This window comes from Chaetodon trifascialis, chromosome 10 (genome assembly GCF_039877785.1).
Source record: "Chaetodon trifascialis isolate fChaTrf1 chromosome 10, fChaTrf1.hap1, whole genome shotgun sequence".
NCBI classification, from domain to species: Eukaryota; Metazoa; Chordata; class Actinopteri; order Chaetodontiformes; family Chaetodontidae; genus Chaetodon; species Chaetodon trifascialis.
Genome location: NC_092065.1, coordinates 13585689 through 13608091, shown reverse-complemented (window position 1 = coordinate 13608091; position 22403 = coordinate 13585689). Strand labels below are relative to the sequence as shown.

Below are 22403 nucleotides of genomic sequence, written 5' to 3'. Positions count from 1 at the left end.
ATAAAATGCATAACATAGCATACGTTACGCACAATAATGCACAACTTACTCAAGGCAGTGTAGAACAGAGGACTTAGATTAGAGGCGCACGAAAAAGGCCACCGCCCTGAAAAAGATGTGGGAATGATGATCAGAGGGTTTAGGGTTTTACCTTCACTGTCATCCTCACTTTTTTATTGTATATTGCCATCTCCGGTTAAAAGTGACTACCATGCCACATTTAGCGTCCCCTCTTTTCCCTTGAAAGCAACAACCCACCTGTTGCTGATTGGCCGGAATAGTGTTGTTTCTCATTTACCGAACCTGGGCTGTGTACAAAAACCCTCTCTTTTTCAGTGTGCAGACAGAACAGACAGAGCGGCCCATGAGGAGATATCAATTTTAAATTCAGCAAATATCAACCATCTTTCTCCAGAATGACTCACCCCACCTTTAAACAAAAGACAGTCCCCTGTATGAAGAACTGCATTCACGGTTTTTTAACATTCTGTATAAGACGCTGAAGTCTGCCTGCTGACTTACAAACAGACCCGCTTCTCCCCCCAGGCCAACAGGATCCGTACGATAAAACCGGCAACAACAACACAGTGGAGGTAAGTGCTAAAGCCCTTCTTGTCTCCCCCAGGTAAGTGCCTGCATCTTCAACTCTGTGGGTGTGTTGTTTTGAATGTGTGTGTGTGTGTGCGTGTGTGTGGTTAGACAGGGACTGTGCCTCATCCTGAAAAGAAAGTCTGCTTTATGCTTTGCTTTAAAAGAGCACCGCCTGAGGCACATCCCAACTATGCAGCCTAGGATACAAAGGCCACTGAGAGGAGTTTGCTGTAGTGGCGCTACAAACGGTCTCTTTCTGTGCCTCGTTAGTGGATCAGCAGCCACTCTACTCACTATACGACATCCCTTCTTTCATCAGCTGCTGCTTGCCAGCCTTTATTCTATAAGCCTTTGCAAGCCACCATAAGCCTGGCTGGCTCCTAGAATACCATCTACAAAGCCAGATAAGCGTGACACTGTTAACAGTTGAGTGTGTGGGTGGGTGTGTCTGTAAAACCAGCCCTTCCTTTAACTAAGCATAGTTATGGAAGCTGTGTTCCCCTTTCCGGTTTCCTCTCTGTCTTATTCCTTTGCCCATTCTCTCCTCTCAGTCAGTCCTTTAGAAGTGTAAATAAGTGTGTTAGGGAGGCACCACGCCCTCGGTGTCACCTCTCTCCTCTCCTGATGCTCCCTTTATCTCTTAGCTTCTCATTCTGCCACTCATTGACCGTGTTCGCACACACACTCTCACTCAAACACACAGAAAATTCAAAATGTTCCCGCCATGATGTCCGACCCAAAGCTCCTCTTACTCCGCAATCCTTTTCTCTTTCTGGGCTGGTGTGTGTGGAAATGCCGTGTGAAAAAGTGTAAATCATGTACAAGCATGATTGAGGGAAAAAGAGAGAGTGTGTGTATTTTGCATGCGCTCGCTCTGCATGCTGTGTACCTGCATGCCTGCATGCCCATGTGCGTAACACACCAGAGGGCTGCGTAGAGGCTGCGTTCAGGCTGGTAACTCCTCATGCGTTCTCTGACTGTTCCTAAACTAGGTGTCAATTCACAACAGGCTGCAGACCTATCAACTGAGCCAGCCCAGCATTGAGTCCACGCCTCTGGCCCTGGCTGCACCACCCGCCCTGCTCAGCCCCGTCCAGCCCGGGGAGCTCCGCCCAGAAACACTCATCCAGTGCCAGCAGATCGTCAAGGTGATCGTGGTGGACCAGAGTGGGCGAGGGCGGATGGAGGCCTTCCTCAGCCAAGGTCCGGCTACCCATCAGCTCATCCAGTCGGCCATGTCCACACCTGTGCGTGTAAGAGAGGGGGACGGCCCTCAGCCCCCTCTGCCGCCTCCCCCTCCACCTTACAACCACCCCCACCAGTTCTGTCCCCCTGACTCACCCATGCCCCTCCACCACACCATGCCTCTCACCCGCAGGCGCAACTCCAGCGGCTCGCGCAGCATCGTCTGAGTTGCCGGCTACTCCATAAACCCTGGGGGCCAGACCCTCGCATTCACACACGACACACACCTGCTGGAGCACTAGTCGACTCACTTTGAATGGTAAGATAAAAGCATTGAAAGGATTACACTGCGCAAGCCGAATTAAGGGACAAAGGAAAAGGAAACCGACAAGAATCTATTCATAGTCTTAACTGAGTGGTGTAGTTTTTGAGCGTGGAGTAGCTTTGATGCCATTTCTGAAAGACTTTTCTTCTTTTGTCTCCAACATGTCACCCTGTAGCTGATGGTGTTGTCTGTCTAGATTTCACACTCTTCAAGAGATCCCATGACTGCATTTTTAAATGTCACTTGTCCAACACACTTGTCTGCAAGCTAGGACTGTGAAACCAAGGGGCAATGTCAGAAAAACTAACTCCAGCTGCCCAGAAAGGACGAGGGATCGCTTTAAAAATGAAGGAAAAAACTCTTGATATTGAGTTCACGCCTCTTTGTTTGATCCAGGTTTTCAGCGTTAGGTACCAAACTCAGCAAAGAATCATTTCAGCAGAGCGAATCAAGCTTCTCCTCACTGTCATCTATTTTTTTTCCCTTCATCTCTGCATAATGTGAAGAAATAAGAGTACCAGCTTATTTGTTTCCTTCATTTTCCAGGGAACGGATAATCAGTATGTGTGAGGAAGGCAAAAAGGGTAAGGGGTACCCTGTTGTGGAGCTGCAGCGATTAGTCAGTTATTATCAAAAGAAAATTAATTGCCACTATTTTGATAATTGATTAATTGTTTCAGTCATTTTTCAAGCAAAAATGTCAAACTTTTGCTGGTTCCAGCTTCTTAAATGAGAAGGATTTGCTGCTTTTCTGTCATTTATGACGTTAAATGCAGTGTCTTTGGTAAGTGATTGATTAATATATCAGGATAATCATAATCATGCATAATCATCAGTTGTAGCTCTATAGTCTAGTAAGCAAGGATGTTGCTTCTGACTATACTTCCCTAAAACCATATCCTGATGACAATCATATTTTCCTGTGTTTCATTATTGTGTTTTGCGAAACTTGCGCAAGCAGATATCTTCACAGTAGTGTGACTGCCCTGATTCTGTAACGTTTTGCTCTCACAGAGCTCAGGAAAGGATTTGCTGCACTGTAACATGTAATTTCTGCACCTCTGAGTTGTGCTGAGAGCAGCGTGCTTGTACACTGGTTGTTCAATCTGCTTACTCATGGGCAGCAGAGAGTAGGGGGCTGGTAATTCATCCAAAACAAGGTTAAACAGCCAGCTGAAGCCTTTCTCCTTCTGTATATTTACTCCTAATGGGTTAGCTAGTGTGAATATTGTTGTTACCTTTGGATTTTGGCAGTCTCTCTGCCCAAAAAACTCTTAGCTTTAGTTTAAAAATGAATAAAAATTGCTGGATGCAGGGTAGACCAAGGTCACCTTACAAAAACATCACTCCCGTATCACGCAGTATATTTTTCCTTGCACACTGAAAATGTTTTAAAAGCAGGGATGCATTCCTTTATTGAATGTTAATCAGGGGGAAAACCGAAGATGTCCGTGGAATATTTACTGACTTCATCACCGTGTCGTCTGTCCAGTGTCGATGGTTCGAGCTGGAGGCAGTTTGTACAGCAGAATACAAATCATCCAACTGAGACACACCGAACACGTCTTGTACCTTTTGCACCACAGAATATATTGGATATATTGTAAATAGATAATATAGATTTATTCTGAAAAAGTGATTGGTTTGCCCAGTGTGTGTATCTACGTATGTATTTGTACAGAGAAGATCTAGTTTAAAAGAAAAAAAAGGATATTATAGTTATTATAGTTATAATTATTATTATTCACATTTAATATCAGGGGTTGTCCTAAATCCTACTGCTACGAGAGACAGGAAACAGGCAGCTTTTATAGAACACGCTCCAGTTACCATGGTAACACACACTGATATTATTACAGATCTACATTAATCATTAAATTACCATGTCATATTATTATAGAAGTATTAAGAGATGGCTGTGTCACCTGTTAAGGTGTGTAAAGGGCTATGCTGTATTGGTGAATACATACAGTAAATCACAGGTCATGCACACGCACACACACACACACACACACACGCACACATACACTTAAGTATATACTACCCCGTTTCCAATAAAGTCGGGACGCCATGTAATACATAAATAAAACAGAATGTGATCACTCCAAATTTGATGCAGCAACATGTTTCAAACAAGTTGGGACAGGAGCAACAAAAGACTGAGGAAGATGTGGAATGCTCCAAAAACAGCTGTTTGGAACATTCCACAGGTAAACAGGCTCATTGGTAACAGGTGATAGTATCATGAATGAGTATGAAAGGAGCATCCTGGAAAAGCTCAGTCGTTCACAAGCGAGGATGGAGCGAGGTTCACCACTTTGTGAGCACATGATTGTATGAAGGAGATTACTACATGGGCTCAGGAACACTTTGTTAAACTGTTGTCAGTAAACACAGTTGCCCAGTGGACGTTCCCAATTGGAATCGCAGTTGTATATAAGTGCATTAACAAGCTCGCACACAATGACACACACAAACATCCACATAGCTGCCAAAGTGACAAGTCCTGCTTAGATTCACCTTAGAAACTGCTTGATTTCTCAAGTCAGAAAGCCCACTTTGTTTACTGTAAACTCTGACTGACTTGTACTGTACAGCATGATACTTATTTTTTTGTTTTGTTTTGTTTTTTTGCTTTTTTTTTTTACAGTACATGGGGGGGAGTTTGATTATATGTTCGTATCATTATTGTCAGGGCATGTTGAGTTGATTGATGTCATCCCCTCCCGCCATGGTTGTCATGGAGACGCACCGATCTGCATCCTCACTGTGGAGCACTGTCATTAATCTTTGCACCCTCACAATATTTCTAAAAAGGAGATTTCTTAAAGATCAACATGTTTACTAATGGAATATTTCTAATTTTTTCTGTTTGAAGAGAATGAAAGAATAAAGTAGTTTTTACTCTCGGTCTCGGACTGTCTCTCTGTGAGCGTTGACGTCAGCATCGGCTCCACGATGTCTGCAGCACTTCCAGCCTCTCTAATGAATGAATTTGCACCAGGTGTGCAGGAAGGGCAGCGGAATGAAGGAGCTTATGGGAAATCAGTGCACCCCGGTGTTCCAGCCGCCACCCCCCTCCCCAACACACCGCCTGTGAACTCATTCATTAGTGAATGAGGTCAGCCTCAAAGCAATATTGAATCTGACTTGTACTTGTGGAATGTCAAGTTGTGTGTTGTAGCGAGTGTGCACGTGTGTGTGTGTGTGTGTGTGTGTGTGAGCATAATTTGGAGTACATCATTTTCCATGTGTGCTGAGTCGGTCCTCTAAACAATATGAACGTAATTTGCAATTTCATATTGCAATGTCAAAACGGCGGCGCTCCACACAAGAGAGTCTCACGGGAAAGTTCTCAAGCGCTTTAGCGTTAAGTGTTGAGGCCAGAAAAAATACAAGTAGCTTTTATTTTTGCAAATCACTCTTGAGAAAGGATAAACAAAATGGAATCGACACTTCGACACAGGCAGAATTACAAAGAGATTGGAAAAAAAAACACCATTTTGGCTGAATAAATTATCTTACAAAAACATAGCTGATATCAACATAATACAATAACGACAATACACAGTGAAATCGATTTGTGCAAAGTACCTGAAGGCTTACAGATGTGACAGAGCGCTCGCAGCCAGCTCACCGTTTCGCTCTTTTCTCCCTGTCGTTTCTCAAATGCCCCTGTCTCCATTTTGTTTTTCTCAATCTCTTTGAAAACAAGTGGACAAGAGGTTCCTTAAAGGGGAGGACTACGCTGAGAAGCGGGCTGAAGTGGAGCAACAAAGCCTTCCTCGACTGACAGGCCGTTCAGTTCAGACTGTGCTGTTCTCCTCCTGTTCCTCCACCCTCTCACCTCACGTGGTGGAGGCGACATCCCAGTGAAACATTAACGTCACTCTCCCTCAATCAAAGGTGTCCCTCGGGCAGTCTTTACATTGTGGTCTCTTCCCATTCCAGCTCAACATCACCTAAAGACCAGTGCAGACGTGTGGAGTGAGCATTGTGCTGTGTGAGGTTTATTTGAGTGTGTGTGTGTGTGTGTGTGTGTGTGTGTGTTTAGATGCTGTTGTTTACCTTCCATGGCGTCCAAGGAGTCCATCTTCTCCAGAGCAGAATAGCTGACAAACCAGATGGATTGGCTGTTACCTTTATTGTTTAGCAGTTCCAGTGTGCTTTGGTGCAGGAAGATGTACTGGGCCTGACACACAAACACACACACACAGACACAGACACACACACACACACACACACACACACACACACACACACACACACACACACACACACACACACACACACACAAATGTCTATATTATTCAATCTGGTATAGAATGAAGTCTTAAAATAACAGGGGTCTTTTAGCTGTCTTGGTGGCCAATGCTGAATGTGTAATTGCAACAACCCTGATAAAAAAATATGTCTAATAATTAATAATTGATTAATAAAAATAAATATAAAATAGTGGAAAAGCACATAAAATTTAGATTGTGGACCGCTTATGTGCCATCAAGATTATGCATTTTTCTCTCTCTTTCAGGACACAAACCTATCAGAGCTTATTTGCAGATTTATTTCCAACTTGCTGAAACAAAACTAATATTTGAAGCCTCAAACCTCAACTGAACTGGGATATGTGTCTCCTAATGCTGCAGCCATTGATGCATTATAGTAAGAGAACTGGATACCATGTTTCAAGATAGCACCCTATTCATTCAAGTACATTTTTTTCAGGCTTCCTCAGGCTTTTGTGTTTTCTGGCCCATAGTTCATGCTCATTAGTGTCCTTCTCTGGCTGAGTGGAGAGATATGGACGCTTGAGAGTGGCATGCTTCAGATGAATGCACTGAGCGACTCTTTCATCAGACCGTGATGGACAATGAAAGATAACCTTCATCCCTGAAGGATTTTGGTTCAGTTTCTGTCTCCGTCTATTTGTGAACTTAAATGAAGTGAAACCAACACTGGGCTCAGTGCACAGCTGCTGAACCGAGACGAGACCTGAGTGGATCTGGCAGAGCTGGCCCCACCACACAGTGGAGTGAGCGGCACTGCAGGGAATGTCCTTCTTGACTTCATGGTTCAATCCAACATTGATTCATTCATATCAGTTTATTGCTTTGATCTGGGAAATGCGAAGACACGGTTTTTGAAGTTCAGTGCGAGAAGCGACCGGAACAGTCAGGCTGCTGGACAAGCTTTAATACATCCTGAACATGGGTTTCTAGGAAATTTCTTTGAGAGTGAAAACATACCTGAATGCACCTGGAATACTAGATATAACTGCCATTCATTGTCATTTCATTGCCATCAAAGCGCAACAGTGGAAAAACTACAGGAAACCTGATGGACATTTACAATAACTTCTACATCTGCCTGTGATTCAACTTCCAGTGTTTCAAATAAAAAGGTTCCACTGTGGGCTCGTTTATACCTGTTTGTAAAGGCACTGTGCTCCAGCATCTCATCAATGACATTTATGAGTTTTAATAAAATAACTGGATTGCTATGCTAAACTAATAGCTAGCTGTCTGGCACGCTGAACACTGCTGTCTCAGAGAATCACGGCCTCACTGTTTGCAGGCAGCTCTTGTAGCTGCAGACACTGCAGGCTCATACCCCACTGACAAAATGTGGACCCAAAGAAACGTACAGAACATCGGAAATAATAAAACAATAATACTGAGAAGAAGCGCAGGCACCAGGCAGAGGGTCTCTGCAGACACTGAGACACTGAAGTAATGACTGAACTGGTAATTTTAAGATTCATGCTGTTTTTAGGAGGGGGAACCCTGCTCATCGTACGCCTTTAATCCACTGCCAGATCATTCCCTTTGTCAAAATGAGAAATTTCCAAATATTTCCTCATGGGGGTGGGATCGTAGCAGGGCATGAAGTAAAAAGTAGGACAACTAGACAGCCACTGGAAGAACTTAAGACAAAAATATGATACAATTTTTTTGTCTTTTATTTATTCTCTCTGGGTTGTGAAATTGAACCACAGGAATAAAATAGACCATCGTATTCGATGTGAACTCACCAGATTCTGCACCATACACATCCTCTCACTGCGCAGTTCAGCCACCAGGCCATAAATGTCCACAAAGTCGTGATCTCTGACGTGCTGAATGAGGTGATCGAGAGCAACGAACACACCTGTTCTGCCCACACCAGCACTGAGGAACAGTGAGGGAACAACACACCGTTAAACACCCACCAAAGGAAGAGAAGAGGATGACATATCATTTAAAGATGGACTGATATAAAACTTCATTATAACACCAAAAACACTAGTTTGTGCGCTTTCTGAGGACCTTACTATAATTTATCCAGCGTTAGAACTGAAGTACCTGCAGTGGACCACTATTGTGGTGTTGTCGTGTCTGTGGGCTCGGACAGCTTTGACAAACTTAATGAGAGTGCTGCAGGACTCTGGCACTCCGTGCTCAGGCCACGATGTGTAGTTGAAGTGGCGAACCAGAATGTAGTGCCCATGCTGCACAGAGGAAGTTTTCTTCATTATTATGCAAACTTCAGTATGTATATTATGTTGACAGAGCTAAAAAAGGCATTTACTACAGCATTAACATGCAACAACACTTGAAGATATGTTTGACAAAATGTTCTCAAAAGGTTTTTATGTTTGCCAGACGTGGAACAAATAACTTCTTAGGAAATACCCTTGCAGTGAGTCAGATGAGAAGATCAATACCACTCTGTTAGTTTAGCTTAACATTAAGAGCTTCATATTCACAGAAAAGACATGAGAGTTGTATCAATCTCCTTGTCTAAGTGCCAGTAAGAGAGCATGTACTGTAAGTGAATTTCCCAAAATGCTGTTTGCCTTTAAAACATATGGTAGTCCATTTACAAAGGGCAACTTAGTAAATGACATTTCATTTGTTTTACATTAGTTAGTTAGAATGTGGCATGACGTGTGTGTGTGTGTGTGTGTGTTTGTGTGTGTGTGTGTGTGTGTGTGTGTGTGTGTGTGTGTGTGTGTGTGTGTGTGTGTGTGTGTGTGTGTGTGTGTGTGTGAGGGGTTACTCATTACCTTTTCAACTCTTAGGGTTCTGACAGTCCAGTCAGGAAGGACTTCCTCTGACACTTTTGAGATGAGAATGTCACTAAACACTGACATTGGCTTATTGTCCTCTGGCCAGTACTTGTGACACCGAATCTGAAATGTCACACACACACACACACACACACACACACACACACACACACACACACACACACACACACACACACACACACACACACACACACACACACACACACTCATCAGATCTTTGGAGCAGACATAACCCTCCTGGTGACAGAGTTGAAATAGAGCCCAGAACGGAGCCCAGCCTGTCATCTCATCTGACTGCTATTTCATAACGTTGGTAAATCTCTGATGACGCACTCTGCCTTTCTCATAACACTGCGTGAGCATGGCGATGGTGCGGGTTCCCGTTTCCCAGATCATCCTCCAAAAGTCAGCCACTGTGCCAGGCAGAGGACCCTGGGTGGCTATGAACTCATTGGGACAAAGGTAGCCCTGGAGACACAGAAAAAGATAATGTTTTTACAATATACAGACCAAGTGAAACTATAAGTCAACATAATTCACTGGTGAAAAGATCTAGAACAAACTCCAAACTGTATGCCTTCATATCTACTTTCACAACCTGGTAATGACTCTGGTAGAAGTGGCCCACCAGGTTAACTGCTGATAGCTGGTACTCACTGAGACAAAGCTGGCGTTGATGTAGTCAGAGCCCGCAGTGCCCGGTTCAGACAGCAGTTTCACTCGGTTGTTGTTGTCTAGACACAGTACAGTGAGAAGAGGATGGTAGGAAGCGGAAAGTCAAATCCATACGTGGCAAATGTTAGAGCTTATCCACAGAGATAATTTCTGTATACTGCAGGTATCATAACTCTGCACAGCAAATTCTGAGCCAGACCACTCACAAGGTTTGATGTTGGGGAAGCGGTTTTTTGATTTGTTCCAGGGCAGGTCTGCGTCCGTGGTGGCCAGGTCCTGCAGAAGTTTTGGGAGCTCCTGGGGAGATGATACATCAATATTCACATAAACACACAAACATGAGGGTGAAGGTCAGAATTCATATTTTTTAAAATAACTTAAAGTGAAATTTTTCTGACTTAAAAGTAAAACATTTTGCCTTTTACTCCTACACACAAACCTGAAAATACAAGTTATTCAGCATAACCTGCTGGGGGTCTTGGGTTGGCTGAAACAGAGGCGAGCACCTTCTGACATGCATTTTGTAATGACTATATACGTATCACTGGTCATGATGAATAATAAATAAAGCAATATGTATAATTTAGACTAGGGTAGTTTCAGCTTACTATTTGCAGCTGCTGCTTCCTTGTAACGTTTTGCTTTTTTATAGGATGTTATATCTTTTTCACATTTGAGAGAGGCAGAAAAACAAGAGTAAAGCTGGCACTGATTTTGTTTGCAATCACTTTCTCAGCGTCTTCACCGTCTGCACTACATTCTCCCTCCCATCTGTTTTGTGTGATTTACCAGACTTTCCTGAATTGCAGGAGAGTTTCTAGTATTTCATTCCTATCTATGTATTTATTGCATCATGTATTCATATATTTACGTCTATCCTTACAAATTCTTGATAAACAGCAAATACTTACAGCAAACTCTTCCTGGAACTTGGCATTGTCATTGGCACACAGATCCTCTACATGCTGCAGGAAAGACTTCTTGTTGACAGGCCTGATAGGGAAGTAAGGAGAGAAATAACAATGAATGTGAGAAACAGAGAGATGTACAAAAACAATATGATATTTTCTGGAAGTTTATCCTCGGTTACAACATGCAATACTGTGCAGGACAGAACATGCTGATCTATGCTGCAGCTATGTGTGAATATTCACATTATTTATGCAGGATGACTTACTTGAGTGATTTCCTGTAGCTGAGCAGCCTGGACAAAAATAGACCATCAACATTAACCAAAATAAACAAATTAACTCAATAATCACAACCCACACTGCGGTATTTCTGTCCATGACAGCTCAAGCGATCCACACAAGCAGAGAGTGTGTGGCATTGCATGTTTAAGCAAAGGAGGTTCACCCAATCAAATCTACTTTGATTAAACACTCACTCTGATGCTTCATTCTAAGGGAATATGTGAACTTGAGTAAACTTGAATGAAGTGTGTGGTTATTCCCCTGCGGCCGACGCTTCTTTGCATGAAGACTTGTAGCTACGAAGATCCTTAGCTATTGGTAAAGCTCACCATTTGTGCCCTTTAAGTCCGCTAAGCCGTCCGAGCAATTTTGAGATAGTGAGTGGGTAAACAAATTAAAACGGTCTCAAGCGGAGGAGTGTCGGCACAGCTCTGCAATCCCTGCCAATGATGGAGGAAGAGGAGAAGACTGTAGGCAAACTGCCGACGTGACTAATTAATTCAACTGTGGACCTCCACCAAGGCTTTAATACACAATGCAGGTGCATCATTTAATGCAAGCATTAATGGGTAACATACACATAGTGACCACTGAAAGGTGAAGTAGAACATGCAAACAAATAATATATGGCACGCACACACACAGACAGACACACACACACACACAGGTCAAAAGCCCAACTTACTGGATCACATAAATTTCCTTCCGTCTAAAGAAGAAGGAAGAATACCTGGTGAGAGAAAAGCGCATAGAAACACAGCCCATCAATGCAAGCGTGCAAGTTATTTGTGCCATTCATGCGACAAGTAAAGAGGAAAAGTGTGTTATTTCATCAAAAAACTGCCAAGAAAGGTGGTGTTCATACAAATTACAACTCACTGCCCAAGTCATGAGAGATTCTGCTCGCAACAAAGCAAAGAGTCACAAGACAGCTGGAGCAGTTAACAGTGTAAACAACATGCAACCATGAACAACCACTCATCTTTCAAAGTGTGTGACATGAGCGGACAGCAAATTATCCTCAGGAGCAGCTTCCTTTTCAGGGCTACGAAGAGCCGCCGTATATGAAAAACTTCATTGGCTGTTTAATAAGGCAGCAAATATTTGCTCACGTAGGCCAGTTATCTTACTTTTACACATGAGATAAGGGACAGCTACGTATCTGCCAAGTGGAAGCACCTTATTTAGATTCTCTCATATGGGTTTTATATTTTTTAATGTTCTTGTTCATTCAGTTCCTCTTGAAGACAGCCACATTCTACACCTACACGGGCCCCTCTATTTTTACTTTCCTTTTTCACTTTGTCATTACGTGTGTATTCTTCAGATGTCGGAGAGGGAAGGTGTACAGAAGGCTTTATACGCTTATTGGTTGTTTTTGCTCCACTCGCATTGAGAGCTTTTCTTTCCTGTAGTTTCTCGCTTCAGCTTAGCCATCAGTGACCTTGATACACCAAAACTAACACTGAATTTGACTTCGCTTCTCACCAGCTTGAAGCACTTATTGTCTGTGCGCTCGTTTGTGCCAAAAAACAGAAAGGCTAGACGCTGAATTTGTGTGAGAGGATGTTGGAGAGATGCAGACAGGATGACTCGTCTGTTCTGCAGAGAACTGATGGTAAACTTTAAAGTCACAACGGCGCTGTGTTGTTTCGTAGTGCTGCTGCTGCTGCTGCTGCTTCTATTTTCTGCACAAACTCCACCACACTAGACGATTTTGTGCTGACAGCACATCAAATTGGCTGCAGCAAAGAGATTTTTGTCTTGTTGACTTAGATTTAAAATCTTTGGAGCCTAAAGTCATGTAGTGTCAGCCAGCATCAAGAATGTGTGTGTTATTTCGGTAAAGATACACTTTTGGATTAAAATTAAACACACAGACTAACCGGTTGAGCTTTTCTTGTTTCAGCTCCAGATCTGCCACAGCAATCAGCTGATCCAGTTTGCACTTGGTCTCTATAATCTCTGCCTCTCTGGGTGAATAAGTCCCACCCTCCTTCTTGCGCTGATGGATCCTGAGATGTCAAATCAAATACAAAATTAAAATGAATAAAAAAGGGAAACTGATTTATTGCCAATTATGTAATGTGAAATCAGCCATATTTATAGAGGCATTTGCACATGGCATTATTGAATGAATGAATGAATGAATGAATGATTCCCATCTTACTTGACTGAGCCACAGATGATGATGATGAGTAACACAGCCAAGAAGAAGGAGAGCAGAACTCCAAGAATGATCTGCTCCTCTCTGGTCAACAGGCCGTCCACTATAGAGGGAGGGAGAGGAGACAGACCGGATGACATCACACAAAAACAACGGGGGCTACACAGGTTATGTTTCCACTTATTGATGTAGAGTAATACAGCGATGAATATTAATACCTGCAGTTTTGACATGCTCAGAGTACTCAGAGTCTGTGGACTGGCCATTGATGTTAGTGGCTCTGAATTTAAACCTGGTAAAGAACAGCCCAGTGTCAGCGTTATATTGTTAGAACACATGTAGATGCAACAGTCTTTAAGTTGTTGCGTGCGTGGTGCACTCACACATAGACCGTGTTGGGCTTCAGAGGTCCATTGCAGAAATAATTGGTGTTGTTCTCCGTCATACAGTCATCCTTCTCTCCAATCACGTATGCTCCTGTTGTGGTGTAATTTAGCCTCAGCGGGGGCCTGCTGTCTCCAGACACACTGCGACCACCTCTGACGTGTGCTGCTGTGCGTGACGCCTCAGCCTCAGAGAAACACGGTGGATTGGGGAACCCCTTGTCAGTCAGGTAAGGGGCAGGTCGATCAAAAAATGCATTCTTCCAGTTGGTCAGGTTCTGGACGTCCTTCACTGTGGCAGGGTGAAAGTTAGAGAGGAAATGAATGAGTCAAATTTCAGCTGACGTAATGCCCTTTGGGTTTTACTTATATTTTGTCTCTTGTGAGCTTAGGACAGAGTGACATACTGTAAAACGAGCTTCTACTCGAGGCTTTAAGCACAAACAAGACCAAAACCCAAGAGTATTCAACTAAAAGTGATGGCTGTCAATGCTTTTGAAGAGTCATACCCCCTGACTCGGCCACGATGACCTGAATTTTTGTGATTGGTCCATTGTCGTCACTATAGAAACAGGCAGGCATGCGGATGGTGATACTCCTGTGGGTTACCATGGCAACCCCTCCATGGCCCAGCACTGCCTGGGGTCTCTGGGTTGGCTTGGCCGGGGCTGGAACACACGCACGTGTGAACACAGAGGAGCACAGCCACAGGAACACACACACACACACACACACACACACACACACACACACACACAGAGACAGGTTGCTATGTGAATACAGTATACGTGCAGGTTTTATGTATTTTATTGTGATGCAGTTACATACAAAACAAGACAAACGGGCCGCTGCTCTGAATAATGAGCAAAGCCGCACCTCTGCATCATCCACGCACATGTGACAATATTGCTGAGTTACATTTGCTGTGTCAGAACAGGCCTGCAGACTGTTGTGCTGAGTGATAATACAGTGCAGTGGCAATTCTCTGTCCCCAATCTGTGCTGCACTGCTGCAACAAGAAAGAGAGAAACTCCGTAGCGCAGTGCAGAGAACACAGACAGAAGAGGGACTTGTACCTTTGATCCCTGTAGTTATCTGGACATGCGGGCTCGGTGGGCTTCTGCCCGCCCCGTTCTTTGCTGAAATCTACAAACGGACAAATAGAAGAAAGGAAAGAGGAGGAGCAGAAGGAGGGAGAAGCACAAAAAGGAGCCAGGTCATTAGAAATAGAATTGGAGTATAGAAATGTCATTACAAGTACACTTTCAGTTTTTGTGTTTCATTTAAAGCATGTTTGACATGTGCTTTTAAAAAGTGTAAAGGTGTCATTAAGTTCTACTTAATGTATTCAAAATGAATACACTAAATCTGCAATGCTAATAATAAAGTGGTATTCAAAGTATTTACAAAAGTGTACTTTATTGTAATTGTATCATAAAATGTACTTATGTGTACTATCAAAAAGTGTACTAAATTACAAATAATTTTAATAGTAATGAAGTGTACTGTAGTAGTAGCACAGTATAACTTAAGCATCAAGAACAGAACCATTCTTTAACAATTGAACGGCTATTTGAACAAGGGCACCCTGGAGTTACAGCTCCAGGCTGGTCTGAATGTGCTGCCTGTGTGTGTGTGTGTGTGATGTGTGTGTGTTCTTCACCTGTATGCTGTAGCTGTGGCCTCCCTTTAGGCCCTCTATGACAGCAGTCATCATGTTTTGGTCTCTTTGGGTGATATTAAGGCTGACGTTCTTGACCAGCTGGTCCTTTTCATAGATGTACACAAAGTAGGCAGTTATGTTTCCATTGGGCTCCTCTGGAGGCGTAAAAGTCACCTTCACACGGCTCACTTCCTCGGGGATAACTGATACAATCACATTCTTGGGAGGGTCTTTGGGTTCTGGGGACAGAGATAAGCAGAATTAATAATATATGATAGATATTTTGTCAAAAATAAAGGTGGGCAGCAGCCGTCACAGGCACTCCAAGATTGAAATCTCTACATACCTTCCTCGAGCGTTTGAAATTCAATAGGCCCTATGGCTTTCCCATCGCTGGCTGCGTGCTCCAATGGACCAGTGAAGGCAGTGATAGTCACAAAGTAACGAGTGAAAGCAGTCAAGTTAGTCACAACGATGGTCGTCAGCTCTCCTGGAGCTCGGACTGTTGAGATGTTCAGATCAGGACCGTCCACCTGGCAGGACCGGAGGGTTCATGGAGAGATTCAGTATTTGTTTGCAGATGTGATCAATGATCAGGCAACAACTAATAAAAAAGGATCCAAGTTGAATTTTAGTGACATTTCAGCACATTAGCATCAGCAAAGTCATGTTTGTTTATTTTCATTTCCACATATCATATTAATTAAACTCTATATTTTCCTCATGACATCCACGCCCCCTCCCAGGGGCTCACTGCCCCCCCCCCCACTACTGCTGTTTTAAAAACTCTAACCATCATTACACCATGTTGACCAGTTCTGAGAACATCTGTGTTTGACTGTGTGTCTGTACTAAAAGAAATGAGTTTACCTGCACAAGATACGAAGTTGGTCCAGAGAGAACAGCTGGAGCGTCCCATGCAATGCGAAGGCCATTGGATGTGGGGGTCACATTGAGTTCACGGGGAGGGGCATCAGGGTCTGAGGGTGGGGATAAGAGAAACACAGCTTATGATGTGCTATTAACTTAAATGAAATGGTTCAAATTACATGGAACAAATAGTAAATATATCAAAGATGACTTAAAAATAAGGTTCTTTTATCATTTTTCTTCCAGAGACTGAATTAAAATATTAAAGCCTTACAGATACAGTATGACTAACTCACTAACTGCCAGCTCTCCCCTGGCAACACAAAAAGGTCATATCCTCACTGCAATGTTCTTACTTCCAGCCAGGGTGCGTGTATAATTCCACTGTGTATATTCTCCAACTCCAGCGTTGGTCACTGCAGCCACTTTGAAGCGGTAGTATCGGTATTTAGCCAGGAATTGGAAAGTGACGCTGTGGTTGTCTTTGGTGCCATCCGATGCATTCACAGACACCGTGACATTAGAGTCCGCGCAGTCTGAGGTCAGTTCATCCTCTGGGGCCGGCTGCACAGTAGTTAGTATGTTTGGTTCACAACTGGTTGAAAGCAGCTGTGCAATGATGTGGTACCCTTTCAGCAGGCCTGGGATGGAGAGCGGTGGAGCCCACTTTAGTGTCACATTGTTAGTTGTGACTTGAGAGATGGTGAGGGAGTGAGGGGCAGCTGGGACTGTCCAGGGAGACAAAGAGGACTGAAGTAAGTATTCAGTCTGTGTTACTGTATTTTAGCAATTAGACGCAAAATTGAAACACATGACAATAGGACTGACTACCTGATTCAGAGAGAGTGGATGCAGTACAGTTTACTCGCTCTCCGGGTCCTGCAGAGTTGACTGCAGCCACAGTGAGTGTGTACTCCTGCTCTGGTGACAGCCCATTCACTGTGTACTCCGGTGTGTGAGCCTGGTGTGTGTAGAACTGCAAGTCTACCTCCAACAGAATCTCATAAAAAAGGATCTGCCCATTAGGGTTGGCTGGAAGTTCCCAAGACATCTGAACTGAATCCCAGCTCACTCCTGAGCAAGACAGGTTCCCCACAGCATCAGACACTGCAGACAGAGACGTTGTTATACTAGCATTAGCATTCGTCACTGCCAACTATAAGAGGAAAGAACCGAATTCAATTTCAGTATTTACCTTTGGACGTTTTATCACATGTCAACAAAGGCTGCTGCAAACACACAGTCTTTGCACAGGAATCTAACTGAAATCTACAAATGTGCAGCCTGTCATTATACATACTGATACATATTTTTTGTGAAAGCAAAGAAAATCAGCTTTATCTTAAAGTTATTGTAATCGTTCCTATAATTAGAACCTGTTATTTATTGATGATGATTATTACTATTATTATTATTATTATTATTATTATTATTATTATTATTATTGAATTGTTTATGATGCTTGAGTGTTTTTGTGTGCTTCTGTGTTTGCAAACCTGGTTTCCTTGAATAATGTATTATGAGTTGAAGTGAATACAATATATGCTACAAATCTTAGTGTTTAAAGACTGGTGAATTACAAGTCACAAACTGAGTATTAACATAAATCAGTGTTGCAATTCTTGTGTGTATACAATATGTCCTTCACCTGACTCGTTGGTCGTGAAGGTCACGGGGCTGCTGAACTGATTCCCGTGGCCCACTCTGGTGTAACTGCAAACACTGATCTCATAGGAGCTGTGAGGCCTGAAGCCTGAGAGATACTCTGTGGTTGACGGACCAGAGGAATTCTACACAAAAACAAACACATAAAAAATGACACCTATGAGATTAAATTATGCAATCTTGATTGCTGGTGTGAATATTGCTGTATCAGCACTCGTATGTGCGCACGTGTGTGTGTATAATGTTACCGCTGAGTGGTATCTGGAGTGTGAAATTAGAGCTACGGTCTGTGTAACAGTGTGTATTCTTACTGAGTGGTTCTCTGGAGTGTGCCTAAGTGTGTGTGTGTGTGTGTGTGTGTGTGTGTGTGTGTGTTGTTGCTACTGTGGAGTAGCTTTCAGTGTGTGAAATTAACGGTACCCTGTGTGTGATGGTGTGTGTGATGAGGTCCCGGATCCTGAAGCCGTACTGTATCACTACTCCATTGGGCTCCAGAGGAGGCTCCCAGCTCAGCCACACAGAGACTGCTGTGTGGTTATATATAGTCAGGTTATGGGGTGGGGACATGGGGCCTGAAACACAGTTAGGAAGACAGAGAAGAAGAAATACTGAAACAGACAGTAGATATACGCCTATAGCTAAAAACATGTCGTCAGGATCTTAGAGAGACTTTAAACCTGCCGTCAAACTGACCTCCTTCATCTGTGTGCAGCTGCAGCAGCAGATAAGGCCCTAAGCCTTTACGTGTTGCAGCTGTAATGGTGAGGTTGTAAGCTGTGTAAGGAAGTAGGTTGATGAGGTTGAACGAGGTGTTGGGGGTGTGCGTTATGTTGGAGCCCCTGGGGCCAAACAGAGTGAGGGTATACTCTGTTATCTCCCCGTTGGCCTCGAGAGGGCGCTGCCAGACCACTGCGATAGAGGACGATGACAGATTCCTGGTGGACACCAGCAACGGAGCAGAACTAGGAACTAGAGAGAAACACACCCACACACAAGTCAGTGTCACAATAAATACACAAACCATACCCTGCATAGGTCAATGTATGTATAGATAAACTCACTATCATCATCCGTTCTCAGGTACATCGTGCTGGTATGGTTGTAGGCAGGGCCAGCACCAGTTGCAGGTGTGACAGTCAACACATAAGGGAAATACTTTTTCAGTCTGGTGAACAGGAAGACATTGTCAGTTGTGGTATGCTTGATGGTTTTATTGACAGCTGGAGTCCCTTGGTTGGATACGTTTGGGGGGATGCCAGCCTCCTGTAAGGTGAGCAGGTAGGAGGGACGGCCGTTTGGCTCCAGTGGAGGGTCCCAGCTGACGATGATGGCTGTGGAGCTGAAGATCTGAGCAGTCAAGTTTCGGACCGAGTCGCTTGGCACTGAAGAGAGAGACGGTAAGAATAGCGTCACTATTATTAACTGCCAGTGACAACAATGCTTGAAAACTGTGAGCCTTTTGATGTGAGTTTACAATACTATGAGGCAGTAAATTAGGGCATCAATCAACCACACACACTCTGACGCTTGAGGGAAAATGAACAGCGCACCAGTCACCATCATCATTATCATCTTCTGTCACAAGCACCATCATAATCATTGGCAGCACTGTTGTCATTAACAAAATCAACACATCAAGTGAGCAACATGGCAAGACTTCAGCAACACAGAAACACAGCAAAGTAAAGTACCATAAACAGACACAGAAACAATATCCTATAAAGCTAACAGCCCATTTGGAGGCACACAGAGGCATTTGGGAGGAAAACTGGCACACTGAAAACCTTGGGAAAGAAAGGGGTTGAGGAGAAAATACTCATCCTGTTCATCGTTTCAGCCCCTCCGACATTAAAGCAGGGTACACAGAATAGAAAAAAAAGTGGAGATGAAGGGGGAAAGGGTAGATAAAACTTGAGAGATCCATAAGATGAATGAGTGGATGTGAGGGGCCAGGTGTGTGTGGGTCTGAGCCCAGGGGAGTGAGCCCCTGCTGGGCTTGGCTGTACGGGAGAGACAAGGTGCCCTGGAGGTCCGGTACTTGTGCTGAGAGTGGAGCAGCTAGAGCACAGGCAGAGATACGGAGTCAGTATGAGCAGTAATCATTCAGAGACAGAGAATACTTCACAGGCACAATGCTAACACGAAAAAATAAATCCCATCATACAAATATGTGCTGTACTGTATGTGACAAAGCCCGTGGCGGATTGTCTGCACCATTTTTCCCAAAATCACATAAAAACAAAGCGATCCAGCTTTATGTGCATCTCACTTTTCATATCAAACAGCCTAAGTACAGCTAAACACTATATGCAAATTTTGGTTTCCATGGCAACAATGCAATTGTAGCCTGAGCACGGCATGAACGTCGTCAAAGCACGCCAGGCTTTGTTTTTTTCCTCTGTGTCATCATATCATAAACGGTTTCGTCTCTCCCTGTCTGCTTTTCTATTCCTAACAACTTTCGTCGTGCTTAGTAAAAGGAAACACAAACTGGCTGTCTTCAAGACGCAGTGTCACAGGCAGACAGAAATAGAGCCAGTTTGCCAGACCGACTGCTATCTCCTTTAACGAACAGACTGAAAGTTACATCTTCAATCGCAGAGTTTTTATGTAATTTTTTTTTTAAAATGGAAGAGTTTTGAAAAAAGGGTGCAGGCATGCCGTCCAGTGAGACTTTGATTTACTGTATGCGCTGACTATCTGCCGTGATGTGTAGCATTTTATGTTTGTGCCTATTCTTTTTCACTAATTTGTATTGCTGTATGTGGGACTGTGCGTGTGTGTGTCTGACTGACCATCCTCCGGTAAGAACACGGAGAGCGGCTCGCTCTGGACCCCTCCGTCCCCCTGCACAGTGCTGGACGTCATCCACAGGGTGTAGTTTGTGCCCCCAATCAGCTGAGTCAGTGTGTAGGAGTGGGATGAATTAGGACAAGCGGGGGCAGGTAAGTCTGAAACGGGAATCCTCTATGGAGGAGAAGAGAGGCATTAGGGTTACTTTCACACACTCAAACAGGCATTTAATCAAGATCAGTCTTATTTGTCACCCCTCTGTACAAATGAAAGGAAAGCCAATCATTGAGCATCTCGGTCAGGTGCTGCTCCACCACCATCTGCATTTATCATGTTCAGATTTTTTCCTGAGAGCAATGTTTGGCCATTTGGGGCAGTGGAGCAAGATGGAAACACAAGACTGGCATAATATTGCATGACAAAGTTGATGTGGTAAACGTATTAGCAATTAGATGTGAGTTAGTGTTAATTAGCTGTTTACACATCCAGCAGACACAAAGGAACATTAGGATTTATTTGGAGTCCTGTTTGTGTGCACCTGGCAAATATCAGTCCAATGTTCTCTCTCTTATGCTTCTGTTTTGCTCTCCACCTGCCCCTGACAGAAATATTTGGCTCTTTAGCTGCTAAACGCTCCTGTGTTGCTAGTTTTTTCTGTTTGCTGTTTGGTTGTGTAGGTTAATGGCTAATGAGAGCAGTGAGAGTGGACAAAACAGGAAAGCTGTGGGCCAGAAAACCAAAACAATGAGCTAAAAGATGCTAAAATGCGACACCTTCCACATTACACATGTCATCTGATCCATTTTTATATAGAAATATTGATCAGTGGATCTTTAACCTGTCACCTGTCTGTATAATCCATATGCAGTATACTGTGTCTCACCTGCTCAGTCACAGTGTTGTTGTCTGAGTAGTAAATAGTGTAGTGCGTAATGATGCCATTGGGTTCAGCAGGCGGGTGCCACAGCACGGTGACAGAGGAGGCGGTCACATTTGCAAAAGTCACATTCTGTGGGGGGTCAAATGGTTCTACAAGCCAGAGAGTGAAGACACAAAGGACACACAGACAAATATTCATACAAACGCATGTTGAAAAAGATATGATGGTAAAGTTATCGGTCAAATATTCTTGGACAATTAATCCAGCACCTGCATCGGTGGTGGTAAAGCTGATGTAGATCAGCACTCCTCCATCTCCCAGTCTGGTCCAGCTGGACACAGAGGCGTTGTAGCGACTCTCTGAGTCTACATTAATGACCACTGATGTCCCTGTCACATTATGCCACACCTCAGCCGTTTCATTCCTACCAAAGAGAGCAACCACTCATGCTGCAACCTGTTTTTTGTTTTTCCAAACAAAGAGTCAGAGAGAAGTAGATTAAGTAACTCACCAAACTCTGACAACGTAGTAGATTATGTCTGAATTGGCTTCAAGTGGCGGTTGCCATGACAACTCGACCTCATAGTCTGACAACTTCCTGGCATGGAGGAACTGAGGAGGTGTGTCTGGAGCTGAGACGCAGGAAAGAGACTCTCCAGTAACATTATACAAACAGCTGTATGTCCTATCAGTACAGGACCTGAAGTGACGAGTGATTCTTTCTGCTCTGGACGTGCCAGAGAGAAACTGAGTATTGCCCTGAAATGAAAAACGGGTTAGCTGTAATGACTGTTGTTGTTTGTGCTCCTCAGTCCTGACGAGAGACACGAGAGTCACGTGGCGTCAGATACCTGTGATGTAACATCATTAGCATGAGGAGAAACAGAGAGATGTAATCGAGGAGGAAAAGACGAGAGGAAAGTCAGATTTAATCAGATGCCCTT

The 22403-nt window shown here is 43.7% G+C and overlaps 2 protein-coding genes across 3 annotated transcripts in view; one reads left to right on the top strand and one right to left on the bottom strand.

Annotated features, from left to right (window-relative positions):
* The window catches only part of iqsec3b (IQ motif and Sec7 domain ArfGEF 3b), a 29153-nt gene extending 24141 nt beyond the window's left edge, over window positions 1–5012 (top strand). Inside the window, exons 14-15 of one of the 2 annotated variants that reach the window (XM_070971604.1) lie at window positions 547–593; window positions 1601–5012. In XM_070971604.1, coding sequence (XP_070827705.1) covers window positions 547–593; window positions 1601–1636 — 83 coding nt within the window. In that variant the 3' untranslated portion in view covers window positions 1637–5012. Of the gene's footprint in view, window positions 1–546; window positions 594–1583 lie in introns of both variants that reach the window. The other variant, XM_070971603.1, reaches the window with a different exon arrangement.
* A 477-nt stretch (window positions 5013–5489) lies between these two features.
* The window catches only part of ptprq (protein tyrosine phosphatase receptor type Q), a 35426-nt gene continuing 18512 nt past the window's right edge, over window positions 5490–22403 (bottom strand). Inside the window, exons 34-63 of the mRNA XM_070972265.1 lie at window positions 21971–22091; window positions 21729–21883; window positions 21463–21608; window positions 20582–20753; window positions 18848–19168; window positions 18480–18755; window positions 18207–18358; window positions 17770–17911; window positions 16953–17228; window positions 16478–16849; window positions 16122–16231; window positions 15598–15784; window positions 15252–15490; window positions 14665–14734; window positions 14098–14256; window positions 13589–13880; window positions 13424–13497; window positions 13209–13308; window positions 12925–13053; window positions 11724–11768; window positions 11023–11049; window positions 10757–10838; window positions 10052–10142; window positions 9828–9904; window positions 9504–9638; window positions 9147–9272; window positions 8443–8588; window positions 8133–8268; window positions 6170–6293; window positions 5490–6063 (exon numbers count right to left, since the gene is read on the bottom strand). Coding sequence (XP_070828366.1) covers window positions 6026–6063; window positions 6170–6293; window positions 8133–8268; window positions 8443–8588; window positions 9147–9272; window positions 9504–9638; window positions 9828–9904; window positions 10052–10142; window positions 10757–10838; window positions 11023–11049; window positions 11724–11768; window positions 12925–13053; window positions 13209–13308; window positions 13424–13497; window positions 13589–13880; window positions 14098–14256; window positions 14665–14734; window positions 15252–15490; window positions 15598–15784; window positions 16122–16231; window positions 16478–16849; window positions 16953–17228; window positions 17770–17911; window positions 18207–18358; window positions 18480–18755; window positions 18848–19168; window positions 20582–20753; window positions 21463–21608; window positions 21729–21883; window positions 21971–22091 — 4520 coding nt within the window. The 3' untranslated portion in view covers window positions 5490–6025. The remainder of the gene's footprint in view (window positions 6064–6169; window positions 6294–8132; window positions 8269–8442; window positions 8589–9146; window positions 9273–9503; window positions 9639–9827; window positions 9905–10051; window positions 10143–10756; window positions 10839–11022; window positions 11050–11723; window positions 11769–12924; window positions 13054–13208; window positions 13309–13423; window positions 13498–13588; window positions 13881–14097; window positions 14257–14664; window positions 14735–15251; window positions 15491–15597; window positions 15785–16121; window positions 16232–16477; window positions 16850–16952; window positions 17229–17769; window positions 17912–18206; window positions 18359–18479; window positions 18756–18847; window positions 19169–20581; window positions 20754–21462; window positions 21609–21728; window positions 21884–21970; window positions 22092–22403) is intronic.